Source organism: Dendropsophus ebraccatus, chromosome 6 (assembly GCF_027789765.1).
Source record: "Dendropsophus ebraccatus isolate aDenEbr1 chromosome 6, aDenEbr1.pat, whole genome shotgun sequence".
NCBI lineage: Eukaryota > Metazoa > Chordata > Amphibia > Anura > Hylidae > Dendropsophus > Dendropsophus ebraccatus.
In genome coordinates this window covers 129,330,300-129,357,246 of record NC_091459.1, presented here as the reverse complement: position 1 = coordinate 129,357,246, position 26,947 = coordinate 129,330,300, and the positions used below count along the sequence as shown (strand labels likewise).

General features: G+C 42.6%; 1 protein-coding gene across 1 annotated transcript in view; it reads left to right on the top strand.

Annotated features, from left to right (window-relative positions):
- Positions 1-19,644, top strand: part of PKHD1 (PKHD1 ciliary IPT domain containing fibrocystin/polyductin) — a 340,735-nt gene extending 321,091 nt beyond the window's left edge. Inside the window, exons 64-65 of the mRNA XM_069974284.1 lie at positions 11,693-11,851; positions 17,579-19,644. Coding sequence (XP_069830385.1) covers positions 11,693-11,851; positions 17,579-17,613 — 194 coding nt within the window. The 3' untranslated portion in view covers positions 17,614-19,644. The remainder of the gene's footprint in view (positions 1-11,692; positions 11,852-17,578) is intronic.
- The last annotated feature ends 7,303 nt before the right edge of the window (positions 19,645-26,947 follow it).

The following is a 26,947-nucleotide window of genomic DNA, read 5'->3' as shown; positions in this document are numbered from 1 at the left end:
TTTAAGGCGCCGCATACGATCCGGGCGTAAGTTCGTACGTAGTGGGAACTGTGCGCCCGTACATCGTATACTTTCCATTGTACGCAAACTATGTAAGTTTCCGGCCGCTTATTCACGGAACGCGCTATGGACGGAAACTTACGTAGTGTGAACATAGCCTAAAGGTGTTATCCAGTGCTACAAAAACATGGCCAATTTCTTCCAGAAACAGCATTGCTCTTGTCCCCAGTTCAGGTGCGGTTTGCAATTAAACTCCATTCACTTCAATGGAACTGAGTTACAGAACTCCACCCAGACTGGAGACAAGAGTGGTGCTGTCTCTGTAAGAAAGTGGCCATGTTTTTGTAGCGCTGGATAACCCCTTTAATTCCACTAGTCTCACTCCATAGAGAATAATGTAACTCGCACAGCTCTGATGATGAAGGGAAAGTCTTATGACTCAATTCGTATACCGTACAAGTCACACAATACAGCAGCAGACGTCTCGCTCCAGTCGTCCCTCCGCAGTCCATATACCATATAGACATGTGTACGCATCTGCTAAAATGCATGCAAATTCCCACAGACATCCTATAAATTGAGTTTCGGAAGTTACAATAACACGTATAAGCCTGTTATGGCCAGTGTTATTTTCTGCTTGTCTCCTCGCAAACAGCCGCGGCTCCCTGGCTTTGATATTGTTGTATAACTAATTGTGTCTTCTGCGATACTGTACATCTCCTAGCTAGTAGTCCCCTGCACTTAAAGAAAAGAGCCAGCCGCCATCTGAAGCCCAGCACATGAGTCTAATTTTCCAATTATGTTCGTGTTACTTTGAAAACTGGTTTATTTCAACAAGTTCAATTTTACGGCTTCCTTACCAAATTATAGAGTGCCGGGTCCAGAGTGTGCCGGGGAGTTTTCTTGTAAAAGTGTAACATGCTATAAACAATGCCCATAAATTCCACAGTTTTCCTCTTTATTAACATCCTTTTTCCTGATGATAAAACAGTTAACTTGCCCGGGCTTCTTTGCCCCGGAGGGGTGTGAAAATTAAGATTTAGGGGTCCTGAACAGAAGCCACAATAGGAAGGTGTCTGCAGAGCTTTCAAACCGCCAGACATGGTTTTATGGCCGCTGTAAATATTATCAGCTCTTACTAGCCCAGAGCCTCTTCAGTGATGTACGTACCACCACGCAACGCAACCGTCGTGATGGATCTCGGGTATGATCTGAGGAAGGAGAGAAACTGAAGAAGGATGGGGACCAAAAAGTCTTTGTGACTTGTCCGAAACTTGTCGCATTGGAGTTAAGGCCCTATTACGCAATTATTGACCGATAATCGCTTTGTGTTTTAGAAGACATCGTGTATGTTGGCTGATCGTTGTCTTTCAACAGACTAAAACACAAACGATCAGCCAAGCAACAATTTGCTGTCGTAACTTTGTGTAACAGTAGCGACGGCTTCAGACCACCTCTATCTCCTATGGGTTCCCCAGACAACCCCCCATCCCCGCCGCTCGTCGTGCCCCCTACACTTACCCACTCTCTGTCTGCATGTGTAATAGTGCCGACAGCAATCAGGGAACGAGGCGCATGTGAGCGCTGACCTGACAGGTCGGCACTTACTTGCCCCTCTGAATTGGCCTGTGTAATACGGCCTTTAGGGTGCAGTTTGGTTTCAAGTTGGTAAAATTGAAATGGAATTACCAGGAAAAAACAAGTTGATAGGCGGGGTGCCAACCCCCGTCATTTAGTTGTTAGTACACTAAGAACAAAGCCGGAAACATTTATCTCCGTTCCTTGTGTAATGGTGGTGCCGGGGTACTGCAGGCTTAGCTACTATTGAAGGAAATAGGAAGTGGCTGAGGTTGCAGTACCCTGGGGTGTCAGTTGCTTCAAGCTCTGAACAACTGACCAATAGAAGTGCTGCCAATCAACTATTGATAGCCTATCCATGGGAAAAACTATCAATGTTTTTTTGTTTGTTTTTTTCTTGAAAAACCCATTTAAGGCTAGGGCTAGATGACATCTGTGATTAGGCACCATCAAGAAGGTTACTCTTCCTTTTTGGAAGAAATCTTAGCTTGATTAATAATCCTGTTATATTTTCAAGGCTGTTAAAGGGGTCAAGCACTGACTCCAATAGGTAGTTCAGTATAAGGTTCCTTCAATAGGTAGCACCAGAAAGTAGAGAGGAGCGAAACTCAAGAACGCTGGGGTTCACCCAAACCCAAAGGATTGCCATTTGATTACCAGTGGCTGACGAAGTTGGATGCAGCTCTGGGAAGTCAGGGAAACATGGATACAGCCATGGGCCATAGGCTGTATCCATATTTTCCAGGAAACCTTAGGGCTGCATCCAACTTTTTCAACCACCGGTAATGAAATGCCGAGCATTCGGGTTCGGATAAACCTGAGCCTGCTCAAAGTTCGTTCATCTCTACCGGAAAGCAAGCTCTCTTCCTTCTGGAGAATAGCTACTTTGCATGGTAGTTGTAATGGGACTGAGAGAGTGATGTTTCCTTGTGAGGAGATCCCCAAACTGCTATACAATGCTCCACTGGGGGGAAAAAAATATACAAAGTAGATCTCCTCCAGAAGTAAGAGAGCTTGCTCTCTGGTGCCACCTATTGTAGGTGTCATCCTTACAAGTCAAAATTGACCCCTTTAAGACCTTAAGACCCCTTTACACTTCATTTTAGAAGAAATTCCGAATTAGCTCTTAAAAGGGTCAGCAATGACTTGCAGGGATGTCACATACAATAGGTGGAGCCAAAGAGCGGGCTCCCTCTCTTCTGGAGGGACTCTCCTCAAGGAGAATCTCTATCTCCTCAGTCACACAACAGTCCCCATAGCAAGTAGCTCTCCTCAAGAAAAAAAAGTATTTGTTTTCTGTTGCTACCTATTGAAGAACAAGCCTTCTTCCTCCTGGAGGGGAGCTACTTGGCATGGTGACGGATGTGTCATTGATGCATTATACTACAATGTAACCATGAATCGTTCCCCAACTAATAGCGAGTGATTGCTGCATGTGGCAATACCAGCACTACTTGTCATCAGCTTATTCTCGGATAATCTGTAAAACATGGGCATCTCCTGTAACCCCTTCTTGACATTTAAAGTATATGCATATCATAAGATCAGGAAGGAGGCATGGAGTAACTGAGCCCACTCTGACCCCGACATGTCAACCCCTAAACCAGGGGTGGGGAACCTTTTCCATGTCGAGGGCCGGTCGGGCATTTATAAAATAATTCGAGGGCCGCATACCGTGCGCAGCAGTTAGTAGCGGGGGTTTGCAGCACCCGGGGCAAGGCAAAGTATTGTTCCCCTAATGCCCCTGCTATTGTAGTTAACCCTCTGTGATGCCCCTTGTACCTGATGTGAATCCCTAGTGATACCCTGTAGCCTGAGTTAACCCCCCAGTCATGTCCCTGGTAGCCTAATTACCCCCCCCCCTCCCCCCACCAAATGATGCCTCTGGTAGGCCTAGTTAATCCCCCCAGTCATGTCCCTGCTAGCCTAGTTAATCCCTCCAGTTATATCCCTGCTAGCCTAGTTAATACCCCCAGTCATGTCCCTGGTAGCCTAGTTAAGCCCCTCTGTGATGTCCGTGGTAGCCTAGTTTAGCCCCTCAGTCATGTCCCTGGTAGCCTAGATAACCCCCCAGTCATGTCCCTGGTAGCATAGTTAACCCCCCAGTCATGTCCCTGGTAGCCTAGTTAACCCCCCAGTCATGTCCCTGGTAGCCTAGTTAACCCCCCAGTCATGTCCCTGGTAGCCTAGTTAAGCCCCTCAGTCATGTCCCTGGTGGCCTTCTTAACCCCCTCAGTCATGTCCCTGGTGGCCTTCTTAACCCCCTCAGTCATGTCCCTGGTGGCCTAGTTAACCCCTCAGTCATGTCCCTGGTGGCCTAGTTAACCCTCCAGTCATGTCCCTGGTGGCCTTCTTAACCCCCTCAGTCATGTCCCTGGTGGCCTAGTTAACCCCCCAGTCAGGTCCCTGGTGGCCTTCTTAACCTCCCAGTCAGGTCCCTGGTGGCCTTCTTAACCCCCCAGTCAGGTCCCTGGTGGCCTTCTTAACCCCCCAGTCAGGTCCCTGGTGGCCTTCTTAACCCCCCATCCTCCCAGTCATGTCCCTGGTGGCCTAGTTAATCCCCAGTGCCTGCCCCAAATAAAAAAAATAAATAAACATCCCACTCACCTTTCCTCCGCTCCCACGCTATCCAGGTCCTCTTCTCCCTCCTCTCTTCTGTGCCGGTCTTCTCCTGCAGGCGGCGCGCGGTGAAATGACGTCATCGCGCGCGGCCCGCAGGAGTCACAAGACGTGCGCCCCTCTGCTGGGGAAGGAGCCGGCACAGACACAGGAAGATGCTGTGTATGCCGGCTCCTGCCTCACCACCGCGGCGCACATGACAGGAGAGCCGCAAACCGCAGAAGACGTGTGCCGCTCTGGAGAAGGAGCCGGCATACACAGCGTCCTCCTGTCTCTGGTAACTGTCACAGACACAGGAGGAAGCTGTGAATGCCGGCTCCTTCTCCTCCAGAGCAGCGCATGTCACAGGGGTGCCGCGGGCCGCATCCGGAGGTGTTAGGGGCCGGATGTGGCCCGCGGGCCGGAGGTTCCCCACCCCTGCCCTAGACAATGGGGGTCTGATTCCTGTTACTTCAGGCCCCTAGTCTGGGTTGGTTTCTTACCATGGTAATAGGACTCCATTCCTCTTTATTGCTGTGTGGGCGTCGAGATGTGACAGCCATTTAACCTTCTGGGTGATGTGACTTTGTATTTCAGGTGCATATTGATTTTTTTCCAATCAATATCTGGATAATTTGGAACCTGTACTGTATATTGTCAATCAGAGGTGTCGCTTGAAGCTTGAGGGACCTTGTTGCAAAATCTGTACCATGGCCGACCGGCTGTCATGTGCCATTCATCCAGGCGCTAATGTGCTTCTCAAGGGGTGGAGAGGCCTGTAGAGTTCCTCAAGCAGCAAGGCCTAAGGGAGACAAGAGCACTATCACCCTTATAGTTGTGTCATGTTTGTCAGTGACCAGTAAGGGGGGGATAACATATATATATATATATATATATATATATTTATATATATATTGTAAGTAAGCACATAAAGATATACTGAGATATAAAGAGATATACTGCATTAAGTGGGGCCCCCCGCCACAACTAGTAGGAGTCACCATTGTGCCCCCTGCTTGGTGCATTGGTACACTCTTAGAAGAGCTGGCCTGATCTTGGTCAGAGAGGTGGCATGCTAAATTTCACTTTGTCTGATCCTTTTTTTCTTAAGGAGATAAGCTGCTGCCAGAAATGTCTGGCAGGGGTTTGCTGTCATTCTCAAATTTAATTCAGACTCAATGGGGGGGGGGGGGGGGGTCAAGAAAGATAGTGGCTGGTCGATGGATAGGAAACTCTTTTGACTCCAAATCCCTGCGGTCATCATTACAGGGGACATACAGGTACAGATGGCCGTCAATCGGTGGGATACAGAGCTACAGAATATGTCAGTCCTAATAGAATGTATTTACTTTTGACTGTTTATAAGATATCCGTTACACACATATTTTATTAATACACCTTGTAAAAAAAAAACAGACAAACCTCCAGATGCAGCCGATAATTACATTTATTCCCCCGTCTAAATAGAGAACACATGTCAGAAGGAACATAGGTTTTGTTTAGGATTTCTGTGTATTGTTTGGCTCCTCATGAGGCTTTCAAAACAATGTACCTCGAGAAAGGCCTCCATTCAATAACTCAAGGGGGTGTGAAATCGCTGGAACTGACAATTACACCGAATCCTTGGGGAGGCTCCGAAAACACTACTGGGCATATTGCGCGATTCCGTTCCCTGCCATTCAAAATAAAAAGGTGGATGTGTTCCCCGAGCATGGAAAATAATCATGAAATTCCCTATTTAACATGTATTATGGAAGAGATGAAAACAGAATGCATTGTGAAATGTATCAATTAGAAGGAGAGATGGAGTTTATGATGTTCACATTTACGAGGTGCCGGAGACTCGGAGATAAAGGGAACCTGTCACCAACCCATCTCTGTGATGCCCCATCAAAGCTAAACTAATGGGTTAGGTAACTTAGGTTGTATTCTCTAAATTGTTCCGGTCGCAGGCAAAGTACAACAAGTGGGGTCCCTGCTTTTAGAAAATGAACACTTAGGCTGTGTTCACATGTGGTTCTGTATTAAAGGGCTTACATCAATAGTAGATCAGCTTAAGTCCGACTTCCGGCACCCATGCTGATCAGGTGATTGAAGGTGCTGTGGTGCCTCAGCCTCTTCAATGTTTAGTAGTGCATCACTCATACTTGCATGAAAGCATTGATATTTCTCCTAGAGGAGAAGACCATAAAGACCTGGGGATACTTATTCATATGGATATGCAAAGCAGCTATCTGACACTACCTTTGGTGGTAGCTTGAAACCAGGACAGCTTTAGATGGTGTCCTGTGCAGAATTTGCCTTCGGCACTCCCTTTCCCTCCAGGCGCAATGCCAGAAAAATCTTGGAATGAGGAGGACAAAGTGCCTTTATACAGTATCTAGTCCCCAAATACATAAATAGTTCTTTTATAACATTATTACCACCATACAGTGGTTACATATTGCCTCTATATTGCTACCGAACAAAACAGAAAGATATTACCGATGATACCATTATATACAACTGCAACACCATGACCACTATCACTACCATTACAGGCTCTATAAGAGTACAGTTACATATACTATATACTATAAGTACAGTTACATCCAGTTACTCACAAGGGGCATCTTCTCTTATCATATTTGTTCACTTTTCCTTTTTCTCTCCATTCAGCCCAGGCCATCTTGAAGCCTTCTAGCCATAAATCCTCTCTCCAGAATCTGCAAAAGAAACATTTTAGGCTCCTTGCTCCAGCACATATAGTAGTTAGGTCCTCTGTGCCCCCATATAGTTTTAAGCCCCCACTGTGATCCTACATAATAGTAGGTATTCTCTGTGTCCCTAAATAGTATAGTATCAGGCCCCTCTGTGCAGCCTCTATGTAGTTTAGTAGCATAGGTCTGTCTGTGCAGCCCCTATGCAGCATAGGCGCCTCTATTGTATCGGCCCTTCTGGGCAGTCCCTAGGTAGTGTTTGCCTCTCTGTGCTGTGTAGCACCCAGCAGTAGCACCAGCAATTGTCTGGGTTCGCCAGGAGCTGGGAATCTCCTTACTCTCCAGATGTTGGAAGAGATACAGAATGGGCAGTTAATTCTTAAAAATGACTGATCCTTCTGTTCTCATGGACATAATCCACTACCAAGAGTGTGAAAACATTTACAGATACATTTACATAAAGTAATCACCCTCCTATTCAGTATCCGCTTTATATGAATCATGTGGATTAGTAGGGTCCATGTTTTCCTGGACTCCCTAGGGATGCCTCCACCGTCTTCAGCCACCGGTAATGAAATGATGAATGATCGGACTCGAACATGCTCCAGTTGCACTTATCTCTACTGGCCACTAATTTTTATTCAGGGCAAAATGGCCAAAAACAGATCTGGTCATGAAAGAGTGAAAACCATTGGGCAATATACTTGGTGGGGCCCTCCTCTGACCTTGGACCCAGAATCCTCCTGACCTGTTATCTCAGTAGCTTATAGGACAAGTGGCTGTTCATGTAAATGGAACTTTCTATGAAATCTATGAGACCCCCCCCTTCCCATAAAATAGCCATTACTATACTCACCTGCCCCTTTACCACTGCCAGGCCGCATGATGACATCGAGTCTGTCGTCTTTGAATACACGGTAATAGCAGAGTAAAATAGCCAGGTGAATGAATAGATAAATCCCTAAAGCTCCATTGTCAATTTCCCTGATCTGGTTTAACAGGTAGAGTGAGCGGCGGAGGCCCCTAAATCCCCAAGGCGGCAGAGGCCCGTGCCCTGTGTGTCCTCACTGTAGTACAAATCCAATAGGCCCAATTTACATCCTCTAAACCTCATGATGTTATTGTTCTGTGAGAAGGTCCCTGAAAACAATCTTCCTCCGAGAAATACAAAATTCTTTTTTTTTTTTTTATGCTGTTTTTGCTTTTTTTTCCAACTTCAAAATGTCGGGTAATTACACATATTTTTGTCTTGGGAGACAGTTGTTGATGGTTCTAAGTCATTTCAATATTTGTAATCCAGCAGCAGCTTGTGCTTGAGGCTTCCCGCTTTATTCCTTTGGTAGATCAGAAAATATATCTGCTTTATTTGTATGTATCCTCAGGTTGAGATTCAGATCCAACGATACAATATTTCATGCTCAAAGACAATGCAGTATAAACATGCTCCATGTTGTGTCTTGAAAAGAAAAAAGTTTGCACCAGAAAATGTTTAATTTGTCAGTGGAAACTTTTGGCTGTATTGTTCTGACGTTCCTCCAGCTCCTTATTGTACTGGGGGGCATTTATATTAATAGAGGTGTCCGCAAAGTGAGGGGTGGGATATAATATTTTAGCTTCCTGACTATGACTTGTTGTGTTTAGGGGTTAGTTTGACCAGTTGTGGACTTGGCTATGTACGTGAAGTATTAGTATCAGTACTAGTCTTGTATTAGGAATGTGGAGATTGGTGAACCGGTTGTTGTAAATAGTCAAAAACGTGTAAATCATTCTGAATATAAAGAATTTGTCCCATAGCCTCCATATACAGTAGAAAAAAATTGGTTTTGGTTTAGAAAAAAAAAAGTTGATTTTGGTGGAATCAGCCCAAGGACTTTACTGCAAGATATGATGTAAGGGAAAGAAGGCTCAGGCATGATGAATTCTAACCCCCAATCCTTTTGAATAAGGATGGTCCGAACCGAGTTCGGTTCGGGTTCTTACGAACCCGAACTCTCGGTAATGATTTCCACTGTCTGCCAGCTCCGTGCAGCGGGCAGATCCAGCGGAAGGACCGCCTGGAAAACTGGGATACAGCCATAGCCATAGGCTGTATCCCAGTTTTCCAGGCGGTCCTCCCGCTGTATCCACTCGCTCCATGGAGCGGGCAGACAGCGGGAATCTGAAGCCGAGCGTTCGGGTTCATACGAACCCAGAACCTCGGAGGGTTCGGACCATCCCTACTTTTGATTATGAGTATATGGGGTTGGAAGGAAAAGCCATTGATGAAAGAGAAGTCAGTGTGAAGGATGTATGGACTAAAGATGGTCCGAACCTGCCGAGGTTCGGATTCTTACGAACCCGAACGCTCGGCATCAGATTCCCGCTGTGTGGCCGCTCCATGCAGCGGGTGGATACAGCAGGAGGACCGCCTGGAAAACTGGGATACAGCCTATGGCTATGGCTGTATCCCAGTTTTCCAGGCGGTCCTCCCGCTGTATCCACCCTCCCCACGGAGCGGGCAGAAAGCTGGAATCATTGCAGAGAGTTCGGGTTCGTACGAACCAGAACCTCGGCAGGTTCGGACCATCCCTAGTATGGACATCCAAAGTCCTTCTCTAAAGTCATTGCTTTAGTTCCTGGAAGTTTTGTTTGGAAAACTAAATAAATGAATGACTGAACATGGACGGGTCTGGGCTTAGGGGCTCCCCGCTCCAACAGTAACAACACAGTAATGTAGTTTATTATTTCATCCTTAGGCCATGTTCACATGGCTTAAGACACGGGTCGTTCTGTAGTACCGACCGTATGATCTTCATTCCTGATGAATTGGGATGCGGGCGCATCCGTGTGCGTCCGCATCTCAATTCACCGCCGCACTTAATGGAGTGTGCGGCCGGAGCCGCAGGCTCCATTGTGTGAACTGACACTGTGGCCGCTATTCAATGAAGAGATTTGGGGGGGAAGAAGCATCTGGAGGTTTTTTTCCTTCTTTTTTTTAAACCAAAACCAAGAATGGTTTCAAAAAGAATAAGAAATTATTTAATATAATGGAAGAACTTATAGTTCCCACTGACTATAGTGCCGCCTTGACTATAGTGCCGCACTGACTTTTGTCCAAAAATGCTGTTTGTGAGAACAACCTTAGCCTTATTGTGGACCCTTGAAGTAGCGCAATATGACAATGATGATTTTAGATCGAAACTGGCTATACACCCTTGATTTAAAGTGGAGGTCTGAACTTAATGGTCTGTGACTTCTCCTGACCTGAAATAATAACATGGAATTAGGGATGGTCCGAACCTGCCGAGGATCGGGTTCGTATGAACCCGAATGCTCGGCAGCAGATTCCCCCTGTCTGCCCGCTCTGTGGAGCGGGCGGATACAGTGGGAGGAACGCCGGGAAAACTGGGATACAGCCTATGGCTATATCACAGTTTTCCAGGCGGTCCTCCCGCTGGATCCGCCCACTCCACAGAGCGGGCAGACAGCGGGAATCATTACCGAGGGTTCGGGTTCGCACGAACTCAAACCGAACTCGGTTTGGACCATCCCTACATGGAATACCTGTAAAATAACAATTCTGCATCACCTATTATAGTTCTGTGATGAATGATTCCTCTGTTATTCTTACTAGAAATCTATGACTTAACAACGAAATGGGTGTTACCAATAGGGGGCATGTTACTACATTGTCTAGCACTGTCAGCTCTGATTGAATAATGTCACACAGTGTAGGGACACGCCCCCTATTGGTAACACCCAATTGGTTCTTGATTCATACATTTTTAGTAAGAGTAACAAAGGAATGGCACATCACAATGGAGCCCATCTTCCATCTAGTTACGATGAATAAGACATGTGAGTATCACCGAGAGATTATGGGGGAACTCCGGTGAAAAAAATGTTTTTCTTTCAGAAACTTATATAGATTTGTAATTTACTTCTATTTAAAAATCTCAAGTCTTCTAGTACCTATCAGCTGCTGTATGTTCTGCAGGAAGTGGTGTATTCTTTTCTGTCTGACACAGTACATTACTGTCCAGAGCAGTAGCAAATTGCCATAGAAAACCTCTCCTGCTCTGGACAGTTCCTGTCTCGGAGATGTCAGCAGAGAGCGCTGTGTCAGACTAAAAAGTAAACACCATTTCCTGCAGGACTTATAGCAGCTGATGAGTATGGGAAGACTGGAAATATTTAAATAGATTTACAAATCTATATGAATTTCTGACACCAGTTATTTTGAAAGAAAAAGTTTTTTTTTTTTGCTGGAGTAAGGGGACACCATAGTTAAGGTTTGTAGGGGGGGGGGGGGGTCACTAGTATCAGATCATACGTTTTGACGTCTCTGTTATGTCATAAAATGTTTAAAGATGAAATTCCTCATTAAAATCCATTACAAATAAAAAAAATATTCCTACATAAGCCCCTTGGCCGTCCATTTCACAGCGCTGTCTTGGAAAAATCTGGACAGCTGGAAAGAGGTGTAGGTTATGCAAGTGTGGGATACTATGCAATAAGGCTGCTACAATGTAGAAACCATACTGTAACAGCAAATACAGGGCTCATATGCAAAGATTATATCATATAATAGCTACAATATTTGTCGCCAGTCTGGTAGATATTTTCTCCATTGAAGTAAATGAAGCTTAATTGCAAACCGCAGCTGACCTAGAGACAAGAGGTGGAAAAGTGGCCATGTTTTTGTAGCACTGGATAACCCCTTTAAATCTTCTGACTATAACATATCCAGGTATAGTATCTTGGTTTTCCACTTAAAGGGACTAAATAAAAAATTTAGAATCTCTTCACATTGACCTTGATCTGTCTTCTTCACGCAGGGGTGGCATTATCTGTCGAATCCAAAGAATTCCAAGTTTCCGCTTCAATGACTGGGGATAAGGAAAATATCTTTATGTTGGTCGTCCTCAGCTCTGCGGCCTCCGCCATTGTTTTGTTCCTTTTTGTTTGTTTTTTCTTCAAAAGGAAGAAGGTCGAAAGTGAGTATCACAACTTTATTGTTCAGTTTTCATTTAGTAGACTGGTGGTGCATTTACACGGAGCAATAATTCGCCCAATCGAACGATTAACGATTTCGAAGTAACAACGTGTTTTTTTATAAAGATAAGCGTTTAGACGAAACAATATATCGCTTTAGCCTATAGGGTGAATTGGTGAAAGATTGTTTACACAAAGCGATCTGCGAATTTTTAGAGAATGGCCAATGACGATTTGAGAACATGTTAAAAGATCACTTGATCACATGATCGCTTGATCGTTTGCTGTGTTTTCACAAACCGATTATCCCTCAAATGTGATCGTTATTGTGAAAATTAGAACGATAATCGTTTCGTGTAAACGCACCATTATACTGGTGCATGCAGCTGTACCCTGGATTATAGCAACTAATGCCAGGCGGCTGCTGCTAAGGCAATAAGAAGACTTTAATACAGGAAAAGAAATGAACAATGTGCAATTACACTGAACGATTAGTGAACGAATGCGGAATTACAGAGAACAATTAGTGAACAATTAACATTGATTTTAGGGTCAGATCTAAATAAACGATCAACAACAAACATACAATTTTTCGATCGTTATCTGCAATTACACAGGGCAATTATGGTTTAAATTAGAACGTTAATTAGAACTATTTTCCGCACGATAATCGTCCCGTGTAATAGGGCCCTTAGTTATATCCTATCCTGTGCATACTGTGTATAGGGCAAAACTATCCTAGATGGGAATACCCCTTTAAGAAAGGCAGAGCAGAACAACATAGGCTTCAGAAGTGGGCAACCAAATTGGAAGAATTTGACCAGCTGTCTTGTACAGAGCCTTGTGGGAAACTTTATAAAAAAAAATTGATCATGTGACTTTCTTTTTAACTTTAACTCCTTATAAAAATTTATTCAGAAAAACTCCCACAAATCACGCCGCAAAATGTTTTCCCAACCAACTTTTGGTACGAAGTCAGAGACAAATTTAATTGATCAGAAGTATTATATATTAATATGTATTTTTTTAAATCCTTTACAAACTATAATTTCATACCAGCTCATGGATTACTCACATGGTTACTTTTCCATTATGTTTTTGTATACTTCATCTGCTTCTGCTTCTGTCTTCCAAATGATAGGCTGAGGGGCATAATATAAGCTTTTTTTTGTTGTTAATACTCACAAAGTTTAATCCCTTAACTGCAGAAAAAAATTACTTGAAAAGTCCTAATTTGTGAAATTCTAGTGATTTAGAAATTGTTACGAAAGCTAGGATAGGAACAGGTAAAATGCTTGTGATTTGTTCAATTCTGTAAACTTTTTTAATAAAAATTCCCAGTGGACCGTTTCAACTTTTAAACCTATATTATATTATATTGTTGAAAGAAATAGTAAATCCACTAACAGGGTTCCATTGGTACATGAGAAAAAGAACTAACGAAAACATTTTGCTGTGCCCCATTGTTGTGTGTCCCTTACATAATAAGCCCAGATTAATGCCAGACTGGGATTCTTTGGGCCCACCAGATTAGGGGACTCTGAGGGTCCTATTACCTCAGGTGATTATATGCCCAATCAGGCAGGATCAGGCAGATATCACCTTGTGTAATAATGACAACAATCAGCCGAGAAGCCAGTCATCGACTGATCGCTGTCTTTTGTCGAATTTACAGATGATCAGCCGCTGACTGCGCATTGCTCCATGTACTAGGAGGTATGTGGTCGGCGCCTGATGAAAGTGCAAAAAAAAAAAAGATAAATACTTACCTCTCCATGCTCCCTGGTGTCCTTCAGGCTTCTTCCAATTCACCGCAGAAGCTTTTAAAGCCGTCTCTGCAGTAACAGGCTGCTCAGCCAATCACTGACCGCAGCACTGTCCCATCTCGGCTAGTGATTGGCTGAGCAGTCTGTCACTTTAGAGACATGTCAGAAGCAGCGGGGGACAGCTAGGCGAACACCAGGGAATGTGGGGAGGTAAAGTATAGCTTTATCATTTTCTATATATTGTACGCAGCAAAGGCTGCATGGAAATCGCTAATGATATATATACAGCCCTTGCTGCACGATCATTGAGCTGTGTAATAGGCTCGATAAGCGAGCACCGATCTAGTAGATCAGCGCTCGCTTCACTGTGGTTCGGGTTGTGTAGTACGGCTCTTAAGTCCATTCTCCATCTAGACATGTTATATCCACTTTTATATGCATCTAGATTTTTGTTGCTATCATGGCACACACAGGACATATCTGGAAAGCCTAAAAATATTTTGTATTATTCCAAAGTATAAGACCCTTGCAGGTGGCTAGCTCCGAATTCCCCTCCAAATGGGGTGTCCATTATTGTGTCAGACTATGGGTGCATTGGACTGGTTGGTCAACCCAACCCTAGCTTCATCTAGACCAGTATTCTTTTTATTCTGTCACTTCCATTAAGCCTCAGAGTTGTCGCTTTCCAAGCCCATCCATCCATTGACCTCACTCACTCCCTTGAACACTTAGGTCTGAAGCATCTTTTCTTTTCGGGTGGATGGACGCTCGGTTCGTTCGAACGTGCGTTGTTTGTGTAATGTTTCGGAATTAATTTTCAGGCAAATAGAGATCCAAGTAAAGTTTTGTCTTATTTCAATTAGAATGTATCAGAAAGACATAAAGAAAGGAAATGCTACAATTTATATGTTTTGATACTTACCATGCCACTCCTAAGATATAATTCAGCTGTGTGTGCCCGAGGACACAGATCTGCTATAAATTCATTTTTATCTAATTTGTCTGAGATCTAAGCTTCCTGTAGAGGTCTGTGATCAAAGAAACTGATTCCGTCTGATGTTGGCTCTGACACATAATGTGTGCTGACTTAGTTCTGTCTATAAACTCGCAGTGGGAGGCTGGGACTGTCCCCTGACACCTGAGCGTAGTGAACTTTCATTATACCAGGGGAGGGCGATAGCTACAGTTCCCAGCGGTCAAACCATGTAATAATTAACAAGAAGCCGCCACGCTGTAGTAATGGTCATTGTTGAGGGGATAAATGCTGAGGAATACGATGGAGATCAATGCCTACACCTACAGTTCTAGTGAAGGAGTAAGTAGAACAAGGATGAAAGAACAACAATAGATATCTCAATAAGAATTGCCAAGGCTATGGCTTGTCCATGATATTAGATGTCCAGAATATGACTTGTCCATACTATAAGATGTACAGGCTGTGACTTGTCCATATTATGAGATGTCCAGGCTGTAACTTGTCCATACTATGAGATGTTCAGGCTGTGACTTGTCCATACTATGAGATGTCCAGGCTGTGACTTGTCCATACTATGAGATGTTCAGGCTGTGACTTGTCCATACTATGAGATGTCCAGGCTGTAACTTGTCCATACTATGAGATGTCCAGGCTATAACTTGTCCATACTATTAGATGTCCAGGCTGTGACTTGTCCATACTATGAGATGTCCAGGCTGTGACTTGTCCATACTATGAGATGTCCAGGCTATAACTTGTCCATACTATGAGATGTCCAGGCTGTGACTTGTACATACAGTACTATTAGATGTCCAGGCTGTGACTTGTACATACAGTACTATTAGATGTCCAGGCTGTGACTTGTCCATACTATGAGATGTCCAGGCTGTGACTTGTACATACAGTACTATTAGATGTCCAGGCTGTGACTTGTACATACAGTACTATTAGATGTCCAGGCTGTGACTTGTCCATATTATGAGATGTCCAGACTGTGACTTGTCCATACTATGAGATGTCCAGGCTGTGACTTGTCCATACTATGAGATGTCCAGGCTGTGACTTGTCCATACTATGAGATGCCCAGGCTGTGACTTGTCCATACTATGAGATGCCCAGGCTGTGACTTGTCCATACTATGAGATGTCCAGGCTGTGACTTGTCCATACTATGAGATGTCCAGGCTGTGACTTGTCCATACTATGAGATGTCCAGGCTGTGACTTGTCTATACTATGAGATGCCCAGGCTGTGACTTGTCCATACTATGAGATGTCCAGGCTGTGACTTGTCCATACTATGAGATGTCCAGGCTGTGACTTGTCCATACTATGAGATGTCCAGGCTGTGACTTGTCCATACTATGAGATGCCCAGGCTGTGACTTGTCCATACTATGAGATGTCCAGGCTGTGACTTGTCCATACTATGAGATGCCCAGGCTGTGACTTGTCCATACTATGAGATGCCCAGGCTGTGACTTGTCCATACTATGAGATACCTAGGCTATGGATGTAAGGCTATAAAGTATCTGTTCTTGGAATTTACCATACTGTTCTTTGTCCATGCCTTGAAGTCTCCAAGCTTTAAATCTCAAGGCCAAAACATTTTCAGAATTTGCTAAGAAATATCCAAGCTATGAATCATCCATGCTATAAATTCTCCAGACTAGGAATTGTCTATGCTATAAATTATCCAGACTAAGAATTGTCTAGGCTATCAACTGTCCAGTCTATGCAGTTTCTATGCCATCTATGGTCCATGCTATGAATTATCCAGACTACAAATATGCCATGCATAGGACATGTCTCGATTAGCAATTGTCTAGAGTATAAAACATACAGGTTATGAGTCATCGAGACTGTGAATTGTCCAGGTTATGAATTATAAATACAACAACCTGTCCAGAATCTATATAGTCAAGGCTAGCAGTTGTCCAGTCTCTGACTTGTCCATGTAATGTAGTCCAGGCTATGCATTTTCCATTTGTCTGGCATATTATTCATTTTCTTCACTATAGGTTATATAGGTTACGCCGGACTTAAAAATGTCCCCGCATCTCTGGCGCTACAGGGATTTATGTAGAGGCAGACTGCCTCTACATAAATCCTGTGCACTCCGGTACGCACGGCCGAAAACCTACGCCAGCTGAGGACTGAAGTAGGTTTTCGACGTATCTTATGGCGGAACGAATGGTGAATCGCGCGGACTCTGAGTCCGCGCCCTCCGTTTCACCCCTTCACAACCCCCGCCCCCCGGCGTAGCCGGCGGAAAGTGCCGATTTGCAAATATTTTATTCGCAAATCGGCCATTTGCAAATAAAATCATGGGCAAATCGGCACTTTCCGCCGGAAAAAAAAATGTACGCCCGTTGATACATGTCCCCCTATGTATTTTCCAAGCTATAAATTGTTCAGGTTGCAAATTGTCCAGGATATGTCTGTGTCTCTACATAGTTACTAAGGTGACATCGGCAAAGTACTGATGGTTTTCAGCTTTCATATTCCAAAGATGTTTGATGACCTTATGGACACCAAGGAAGCAATATGATTGGTTTGTAGGTCCTACTAAGCCATATTATTCATATAAAGCTGAACCAAATGGAAGGAGCATAACTAAAGACTCATGACCACTAGATATGAGCAAACCTCGAGCATGTACAGGTCCTTCTTAACCTGAACTCTTGGCATTTAATTACCGGTGTCTGAAGAAGCTTGATGCAGCCCTAAGGCTTTCTGGAAAACATGGCTCAGACTATGGGCTATAGCAGGACATCCAACTTCTTCTCCCAACTGTATTTAAATGCCACACGCTTCACTCATCTCTAAAGATCACTAGTGTTATATTCAGGTATTAGAATGTATTTGCTTTATTGGGCCATGAAGCAGTAAGGCAATGACGAGTTTAAGTTGACAATATACTATCTGACCCTTGTAACCAACCAAGATTGTCTCATATTTGTTTTGTTTTTTTTATAATTTTTTTGTAGGACTAAAAGAAAAAAGAAAGAAACCAAGAAGATAACAAGTATACCAATAGATGAGAATGGAGTCACATAGAAAGTGGTTTTACTGAGCCTAAACACTTGGAGAATCTTAGAGTCTTGAAACTTTATTACTGGAATATGGACATGGTGTAACTTAATGCACTTGGTGTAAAACTACTGGTTAATTGTCTTTTTCATTTTGATTTTATGGCTAGATCTTTCAACGGCACACTTGGCTTGAATCAACTTGTTGTGTAAAGGAAGCCAACACATTGGGACTTCAGTTGTTCCTTAGCAAATGGGTAACTTTACCGAATAAATTAACTTCATCCACTACATGAGAGGAACACAAGCGTGGCTTGAACAGTTCTTAAATTCTAACTCAGTCAGTAGGTGTATGCTGCCCTATCTAAAGGTAATATAAACTAGTGACAGAGAAGCTGAACAGAATGATGTTTCACCTCCATTGTTCTGTTTAGCTGATTCTGAGATTCTCCCTGAATAACATGGACAATAGTAGTCCTCTCCATTATGTGTATGAGCTCAGTAGTCTTGGATATTCATGAGCGCCAGCACACCCTGGCAGGTAGACAGCTGGCAGGTATAGGTAGACAGCTGTCAATCAACAGCCAGGGGCAGAGTTAGTGGTGCGACCTAAAGCCCATTCTCCTGCATATTAGGAGAACGGCAGTGTGTTAAAGAGTTGTGTGGAGTCCTGTTATGCATTGAAGGATGATCATAGTAACTGGCCCTAGAGATGAGGCATTCCTCGGGCTGCATCCATCTTTTTCAGGGAGCGGAATTCAAATGCCGCTTGTTTAGGTTTGTGCTAACCGAAACATTTGGCAAGTTTACTCATCTCTAATTGGCTCCCATTGGGTAAACTTGCATAGAGTGTCATTGAGTTGTGGTTTCCTATCACAGGATACAGGTCTAAAGTGAGACCTCTTTAAATCTGCCTTATTTTGCAGGAATGTCAGACTGTAACCCTGTTCTGATCATGAAGGGAACTGAATGTAAAGGGTCCTTCTGTGACTATGATACTAATGGCCTATTTTTAACATAGACCATCGATATCTGACTATTGGGGTCCAACCCCTGCCCCCCGATAATCAGCAGAATGAATGAAACAGAGCTACAGACACAGTCAATCTCAGGGTTGCCAAAAATGCCTGTATCCCCTGTAACGCCTGTAATGGCAGCAGGGACAGAATAAGAATATACTGGGGGCATGGGAAAAATAGTCATAGGCTACTTAGCCCCTTGGATTCAATGGGACCAATATACATATGTACAATATGCAATGATCTCTCCCTAGTGGTGGTTATTGGCAAAAAAATTCTAGAGCTTAACCCTGTTTTAATAAATATGGAATTCAGAGGTATCAGATAGAAAATGGACCCTCCATAAATATGTATAGTCTATGCTATGGACTAAGGAAATTTTCAGTCCACCTCTGAATAGCTGCCATAATGATTGTGGCCCAGCTTTCTCAGAGACAGATACATTGAGTAGAATACCAGAAGCTGAATGGACTCTCTCACCTTGGAGGGTCACTATGTCACGCAACATTATGAGATTTAATTTTAGACTTTGCTAATGTTTGTGATTTGATGTCTCTCCCCGGCAATTAACATACACAAAGCGTTTGTCACGGCGTGGATCCACGCATTCGGCGAGTATATGGTGACTTTCCTCGCCCTTGTTCACGTTCTTACAAATTATGACCCCAATCGCTTCAGTGAGAATTACCTAGAATATTGTATGGCAGTGATAGAGGTTGATTTACAGTGCTGTAAATGAAGACACCATCAGGAGGCCCTAACCCCCAAAAAAGATAAAAATGCTTGAGCTTAATGAACAGCTCCTTAGGCGCTTTCTTGAGGAGCCTATTTGCATGTCCCAGGTGGCAGCTTGCGTCCTCTGGATTCCACGTACCGCGCTGTGAATGGGATGTTGAATGCTGTGACATTGTCCTATGAATGAACGTACAAGGGCTTTTTCATCTGCCTCCGCCGCTGTACTTGAATGACCTGTCTGCTTTAATAAAAATAGATGGCACAAAGTTTGATAGCTTATTATTTTATTATAATATTTTTTTCTGTTGATATAAATAATAAAATGAAATTAAATAGTAATCGTTATGAGAAAATATTTTCAGGGTCTTCTTTTGTCTATTCTCGGAAACCCACAATAACACCTGAAATGCTTAAAGGGGAACGATTCGTCTAACCTGCTGATTTGTCCCTATTGCACAGGAGATGCAGAGGAGGAAGATATGTCTGTTATCTTCCTCCTCCGCGCCGTTTCGGTGCAGTTAGTCATGTACATACCTTCCTCCTCGGCATCTCCTGCGCAATGGGCAACGTAAATTATTTTTACTGATTAGATTAAGATACTGATTTTTTATTTTTTTATTCAAATCTTTTCGCTGATTTTATTTTTTTATTTTTTCCATATTTTTGGGTAAATTATGTGTGGTCACCCAATGTATGGGATATAACTTGCAGCCTGGGAAGGGTTTTGCCGGGTTACATTTTGGTCTTCCTTCAGTGGTATAAATGGGGGACGGCTGCCTGTGTTTACATTTTATGAAGGCTTCAAGGTATACTGTAAATTGGAATACATAGTCTACTCCTAAAAGGGGGATCTGGGGGATCTCCAATGATGTAAAGGTCCATTTACCATATATGGTTGGTTTGTATTTGGTATATGTCCATATATGGACAGTTACATCACTAGAGTGTTCACCCCAGAGAAGCCAATGGGTCTTCCACTCATCTTCTGCAAGCTTCCCCCACAGCAATGGCACTAAAAACAGCCACCCAATACATTATAGTGCAAAATGTGTACCAGGTGACTCTCTACACTACTACCTCTGTGATTATAGCTTAGTAGGAGGAGGACTAGGATGTCCTAGGTGCCTCTGGAACAGTATTCATATACAGAAAACAACGTCACTGTAGGCCATCCTTTTTTTTCTCCTGTCATCAATAGGGTTATATTTTATACTTTTTGAAAGTATTCTGAAGCATGGAATAGTGCCGTCTAGAAATGAGCAAACTTGCATAAAGTCTATTGGCAAGTTATCTAATCTCTAGTGCCATCTACTACATTGTTCTATAGATAAGTCTCCATCTGACTATGTGGCACTTTGAGCACATGTAACATGTATATCGGGAGCTTTCCAGGTGTACACACTAAAAATGGGGCAAAACATTACCCCCGGCGATCTCCAAATTGGCCCCCAGCTCCTTTGTTTTGAACACAGCCATTGGTCGGCACATGACCCGCGATTCTATTTATTCTCTATGTAACCACCGGAGAGAGCAGAGTACAGCACTCCGCTTTTTCCGGTGACCCCATAGAGAATGAATAAAGCCGCAGGTCATGTTCTCACCAGCAAATAGTTTGGGACCCAAGCGTAAGACTAAGAATTTCCTAGTAATGTATATAAATATAGTCATGTTATAAGTAGAGATGAGCGAACCTGGAGCATGCTCGAGTCGATCCGACCCCGAACTTTCGGCATTTGATCAGCGGGGGCTAGTGAACTTGGATAAAGCCCTAAGGCTATATCAAGGATCAAGGATATAGTCATTGGCTGTATCCATGTTTTCCAGACAACCTTAGAGCTTTATCCAAGTTCAGCAGCCCCCGCTAATCAAATACCGAACGTTCGGGTTCGGATCGACTCGAACCCGAACCCGGTTCGCTCAACTCTAGTTATAAGGCATGTTTGCTGCCGTCTTTCCCTACTTCTTCAATGATCCTTGGTGGTTTCAAAGCTGGGAATTCTGATAACCTGGCAGCAAGTGTTTGATTTCGCTGTAGCACCACCACAGGGGTAAAAAAGTATTACACAGGGCCCATTTAAATCAATGGGTTATTTGTCTAATAAAGCATGAGACACTCTTTATAACTGCTCTCAAAAAGATGAGAATCCTGAACGGATGCCTCCCCCCCCAATTATCTCCCGATAAATTTTCTATACTACACAATCCCTTTAAGATCCTTTTATTATTCAGCTCAGCATACGACTACACAGAGTATACAGGGATAATTCTATTTTCTTATGGTTGGAAGAAAGCGCTCAGATCCTTGATACCTCAGTGATTTCGGATGCACGATACATATTTTTATATTCCTGTAAGGTATAATTGGTTCTTTTTGATTGAGCGCACCATAAACATAACAGTGTAAATAAAAGAAGAGAACACCACAAGGAAATACTCCAAAAAAACACCATAAAAGAATGGATTGTTAATGCAGCCTGGGAAATTACCCCCATAACTTGAGATTGCCCCACAGTAGTTTTCCACAGGGTGAGTAAATGGCGACTACGAGAACTTTTCCACCTGACAATTTTTGTTTTATTGAATGGCTGTTTTTACATCTTCCGAGAATAAAGGAACAATCTATGCGGAAATTTATGCAGATCATATGCAAAAGTAATATCATAGAGCCGCATACAAATGAGATGCAAACATTATGCAACAAACCTTCTTGGAACTTCTCTGAAAACAGAATCATTCATATCAATATCTGTCAAGATTTTTAATTAATCCTTTAATATAAAATTCCTATAACGCTACACATTGTGTTTACTGAATACATTAAAAATAAAAAAAATTCTTGTTCCAATTCTACAGAAATGAGGCCAGAAACCACCAAATAAACTTTTTTTCTACATTGTAATTTGCATTTGAAGGGACTACACCCATCTCATCATTCCCATCGTCATGAGTGTAGACCGCATGGGGTTCTCATACACGTAGTCATTGAAGGGCGAAAGAACAATGGAAAATATGATGGAAGGGGGCTATGAGTTACTTGTTCTCATCCTCCCAGTTCTATAAAGATGGAGATTTACTTGGGAGTCGTTATCGTGGAATTGTGATGAGAAACAAGATGGTGGCATTTTTAGAATAGAAAATTTAATTAAAGGGGTAGTTCAGCAAAAACATTTTTTTTTTCAAATCAACTGGTGCCAGAGATTTGTAATTTACTTCTATTTAAAAATCCAATACTTATCAGCTTCTGTATGTCCGGCAGGAAGTGGGATGTTCTTTCCAGTCTGGAAAGCAGGAGAGCTTTTCTATAGGGATTGGCTACTGCTCTGGACAGTTCCTCTCATGGACAGAAGTAGCAGCAGAGAGCACTGTGTCAGACTGGAAAGATTACACCTCTTCTTGCAGGACATACAGCATCTGATAAGTATTGGAAGACTTGATATTTTGTAATTGCAGTAAATTACAAATCTCTGGCACTTTCTGACACCAGATTATTATTATTATTTTTTAAAGGAGTATTCCAGCATCAGAATTTTTTTTTCTCAATATAACTATCACCTCAAGATATCAAACTAATGGCATTTTTGTCTTTGTTGATCTGTACTTAAAAGGATATTCCATCATTTTTTTTTAATTTTTAAAATAATGATATACAATTTTGTAATATAACTTTTTTTTTTTTTAGGAAAACATATATTTTTAAATTGAGAGTCAGCACTAAGGGTTACATGGCCCCTCTGCTGCCACCAATGGGTGTGTCAGGAACTGCAGGGCTGCTTAAGCTCTGGTCCTGGCACACTTACATACAACTAGTGCTGTTGCATGCAGATACTGAACCTGCCCTGACGTCTATATGATACATGTTAGAATTAGAATAGACACTACACTATCTGTGCGTGTAGTGCTGTAGCACGCCTACAACGCTCAATGTAGTATAGATGTACATATGTAGTATATACACATCAGGGCATGCTCAATATCTGCATGCAGCAGCACTAGTGATATGTAATTGTGCCACAAACATGGCTTGAGCAGCCCTGCAGTTCCCGACGGAGCCACAGTAGAGGGATTATGTCTGACATAGAGTGCCGGACTGGCCCACCGGAGGACCGGAGGACCCCAACTCACTTTGTTGGATTTTGTTGAAGCTATTTCTCCTTTACAGCGATCTCTGCCTATCTTAAACCTGTATGTTTAGAAGGTGTCGCACTACTTTACATCAAGAAAAACCCAGTCCGCCACTCTCCGCCATCACGGAAGCCATCACCACGAGCAGCCAACAGGTGAGCGGTAAAGCAATCTTCCTCCCTGCCATTCATATTAGACGAGCATTATCTGGACCGTGAATCGTCGAGAAAGACAGAACTATTGTGTTGTGGTTAATGACAAAAATGTAATACAAAAGAGTATTAAGAGGAGGTCATAATCTCCGCTCCGTTATTGCCGGCACAAAACATTGAGCCAAGATGATAACATTGCTTCCTAAAATGCGCTTCTCTCCTGCTTTCCTTTTGGATTAGAACACAGTTTGCATTTTCAATTTCCATTTACTAAACAGGAAAATCTTTCACTGGGAGGGAATAGTATAAAGAGGAAACGATTCTCCGCTCGCCCCAGGCCCAGTGAGCACAGGATTTGATTTGCTGTGTTAGGCTGCAATCTGGATTGATACAGAGAGATGAGAGGGGTCTTTAATAAAATTTACATTTCATTTTCTTACTTGACACCAGTCTCTTGTCACTCACTGCTGGGGGAAGGGACCCTCCCGCCTCACATCATTGTTCTTTCCGAAATAGGCTTGACAAAGAGAAAGAAAGAGAATTACTTTTCTCCTTATCAATGTAAATAGTTATTCTCTCACACTGGAAAGGTTTCGGCACGGAAACTTTTTGGACTTTTAGAATTAAAAAAAAAAAATTCCTTAGGGTCGGAGCCCAGTAATTTTTTTCTAATGTTTTCATCCTTGACTTTCAGGGACCATACCTATTTTTTTTTTCCATCAATGTATTTTCAGGCAGTATTTTTTATGGCACCATTGTTAGGGTTCAAATTAGGTAGAAAAAAAATCTTAGAATTTTTTTTTCATGGTGTTATTTATTCTGTGGGTCCATTCACTTACTAAGGTATAAAATTTATCTAGACTCCTTTTCATTACTTGTATGAAAAAAAATCTTGTCTTCCAGTACTTATCAGCTGCTGCATGTCCTACAGGAAGTTGCGCTTTCTTTCCAGTCCGTTTACTGCCACTTCTGTCTTGCTCTGAACAGTTCCTGACATGGACAGAGGTGGCAGCAGAGAACACTGTGTCAGACTGGAAAGATTACACCACTTCCTGCAGGACATACAGCAACTAAAAGTACTAGAATATTGGAGAGATTTTTTGATAAAATTTATAAACCTGTATAATTTTTTGACACCAGAAGTACCCCTTTAATGTTTAGTTCCCACCTATGTTCCCATGCGAGGGTTTGCAGTTTGCAGGACAATTTTTAGTTTTGACTGATAGTATTGTAGGACTTGTGCTACTTTTTAATAGTTTTTTTTTTAGGTACATGAAAAAAACAGCATTCATTTTATCATTCCTCATGCTGGATAAATAATATGATCATATTATAGCACCTATATATGTTATAGTTCAAGTCCTTACTGATCTGACAACACCAACTATGTGCACTTTTTTTAGTTACATTTTATACATAAAGCTCTTTTTAATTCTCTGATATTTTTTTTTGTTTGTTTTAATATATTTTTACATTAGACATTTTTTCACATCTTTTTAGGTTTTTTGTTTCCTACTATTGTTTGAGTTAGCAAACAATTATTTTTCGGAGAACTAAAACAGTTAAACTTAGTCTTACGGACATATAGCCTATAGAGTCTACAGTATATACATTAGAAAAATACACCCAGCAAGTAACAAAATACTACACAAGAATTGATGTCAATCTACATCCCCTAAATGGGCACTCTTGTTATATAAATATTGGTAAATCAGCAGAAGAGGTGATAAACCACATATTTACAAATTACTTCCTTTATTTTGTTGATTGTTTTCTATATGAAACACAGTGGAATACATTCGGCCACTAGGTGTCTCACTTACTAAAAACTTGCAGTCCAGGCTCCATCACTAAGGCCATTTGGTCTTTATCAACAGCGGAAAAAAAAGACCAAATGCAGGAAGTGATGTCAGTTAGCCCATTGAAGATGGATGCTGATTGGCCACTACTGCAAATGAGTAAACGAACTGATTTAAGGACCCGCCCACTGGCTCAGAGTGAAATGCAGAAGCATGAGCAGCACAATGGGACACTAAACTGGTCGCTGGATTGGTGAAATTAAAATATAAGTGTACAGCATGCATAATGCAAGCAATAAAAAAAAAAAAAAAAAATTACTGTGTGCAGAATTGTCCAAACTATTAACATATAACTTTATTGATCCTGCACGCTGATTGGCGTTAATGAAAAATAAGATCAGATGTTAGAATTGCTGATTTATGATGATATCATATATTTAAAAAATTGAATAAAAGTTTTAAAAAAATCTTCTCCAAGTTGGTACCAATAAAAACTGCACAAAAAGTTACTAGGGTCAGAATATTGTTAAAAACATTTAAATATTTACATGTAGTTGTACCAGAAGGGTCAGAGCCCCTAGGTCCATGGTGGGTACTAGAGCATTAAAGGGGTACTCCAGTGTGGGGGCTATTTTTAGATATGGCCGGGGAGGAGGTAGCTGAAAAAAAAGATGTCCACTCACCTCCCCGATACCAGCGGCGGGTCCCGCGTCACGGCGCTCCAGTGCCCGGTTCAGGTCCGCTCAGCCACTCAGTGAAGGAGGCGGGATCCCGCCTCCTTCACTGAGTGGCTGAGCAGACCTGAGACGTCACGTCTGGGGCTCGCGTCAGAGACCAGGAAGCGGCCGGGAACCGGGCACCGGAGCGCCGCGATTCGGGACCCGCCGCTGGAACCGGGGAGGTGAGTGGACATCTTTTTTTTCAGCCACCTCCTCCCCGGCCAAATCTAAAAATAGCCCCCACGCTGGAGTACCCCTTTAAGTCTTTCTTCAGGTTAAAGACATTTAACACCATAGACAATCCAATATAGGTAAAATCCTTAGGAAGTTTCTGAGAAGTAAGGAGGTAAGTTCAGCATCAAATCTTCATGTGAGATTAAATATTCCATTTTAAAACTTCTCTTAAATGTATGGATCACTAAGCGAGATTTCAGAAAGTTATCCGGCACAGTAAGACGAGGGCTCCGGGCGTACAATGTACTCTGACCAAATTCAGGACTGTTGCCTCCTCAACGGGGAGCAGTCAGCATGCCCCAGGCTCAGTCATATATCAGAGATTGTTAAGTGACATCCTACTTGTAGTTAATGTTAAGTAATTCTTATGTGCCAGGATACACAATATGACAGAACGGCTATAGAAAAAAAAAAATCACCAAAAATGGTTTAACATGCTTAAGTAAGGCAGAAATCTTTAACGTTTTATAACATAGAATGACTGGATGCCGAGTCTAACCATACACTGTGCTGAAAGGAGTCGTCCGACTAATTGTGTTGTACTTAA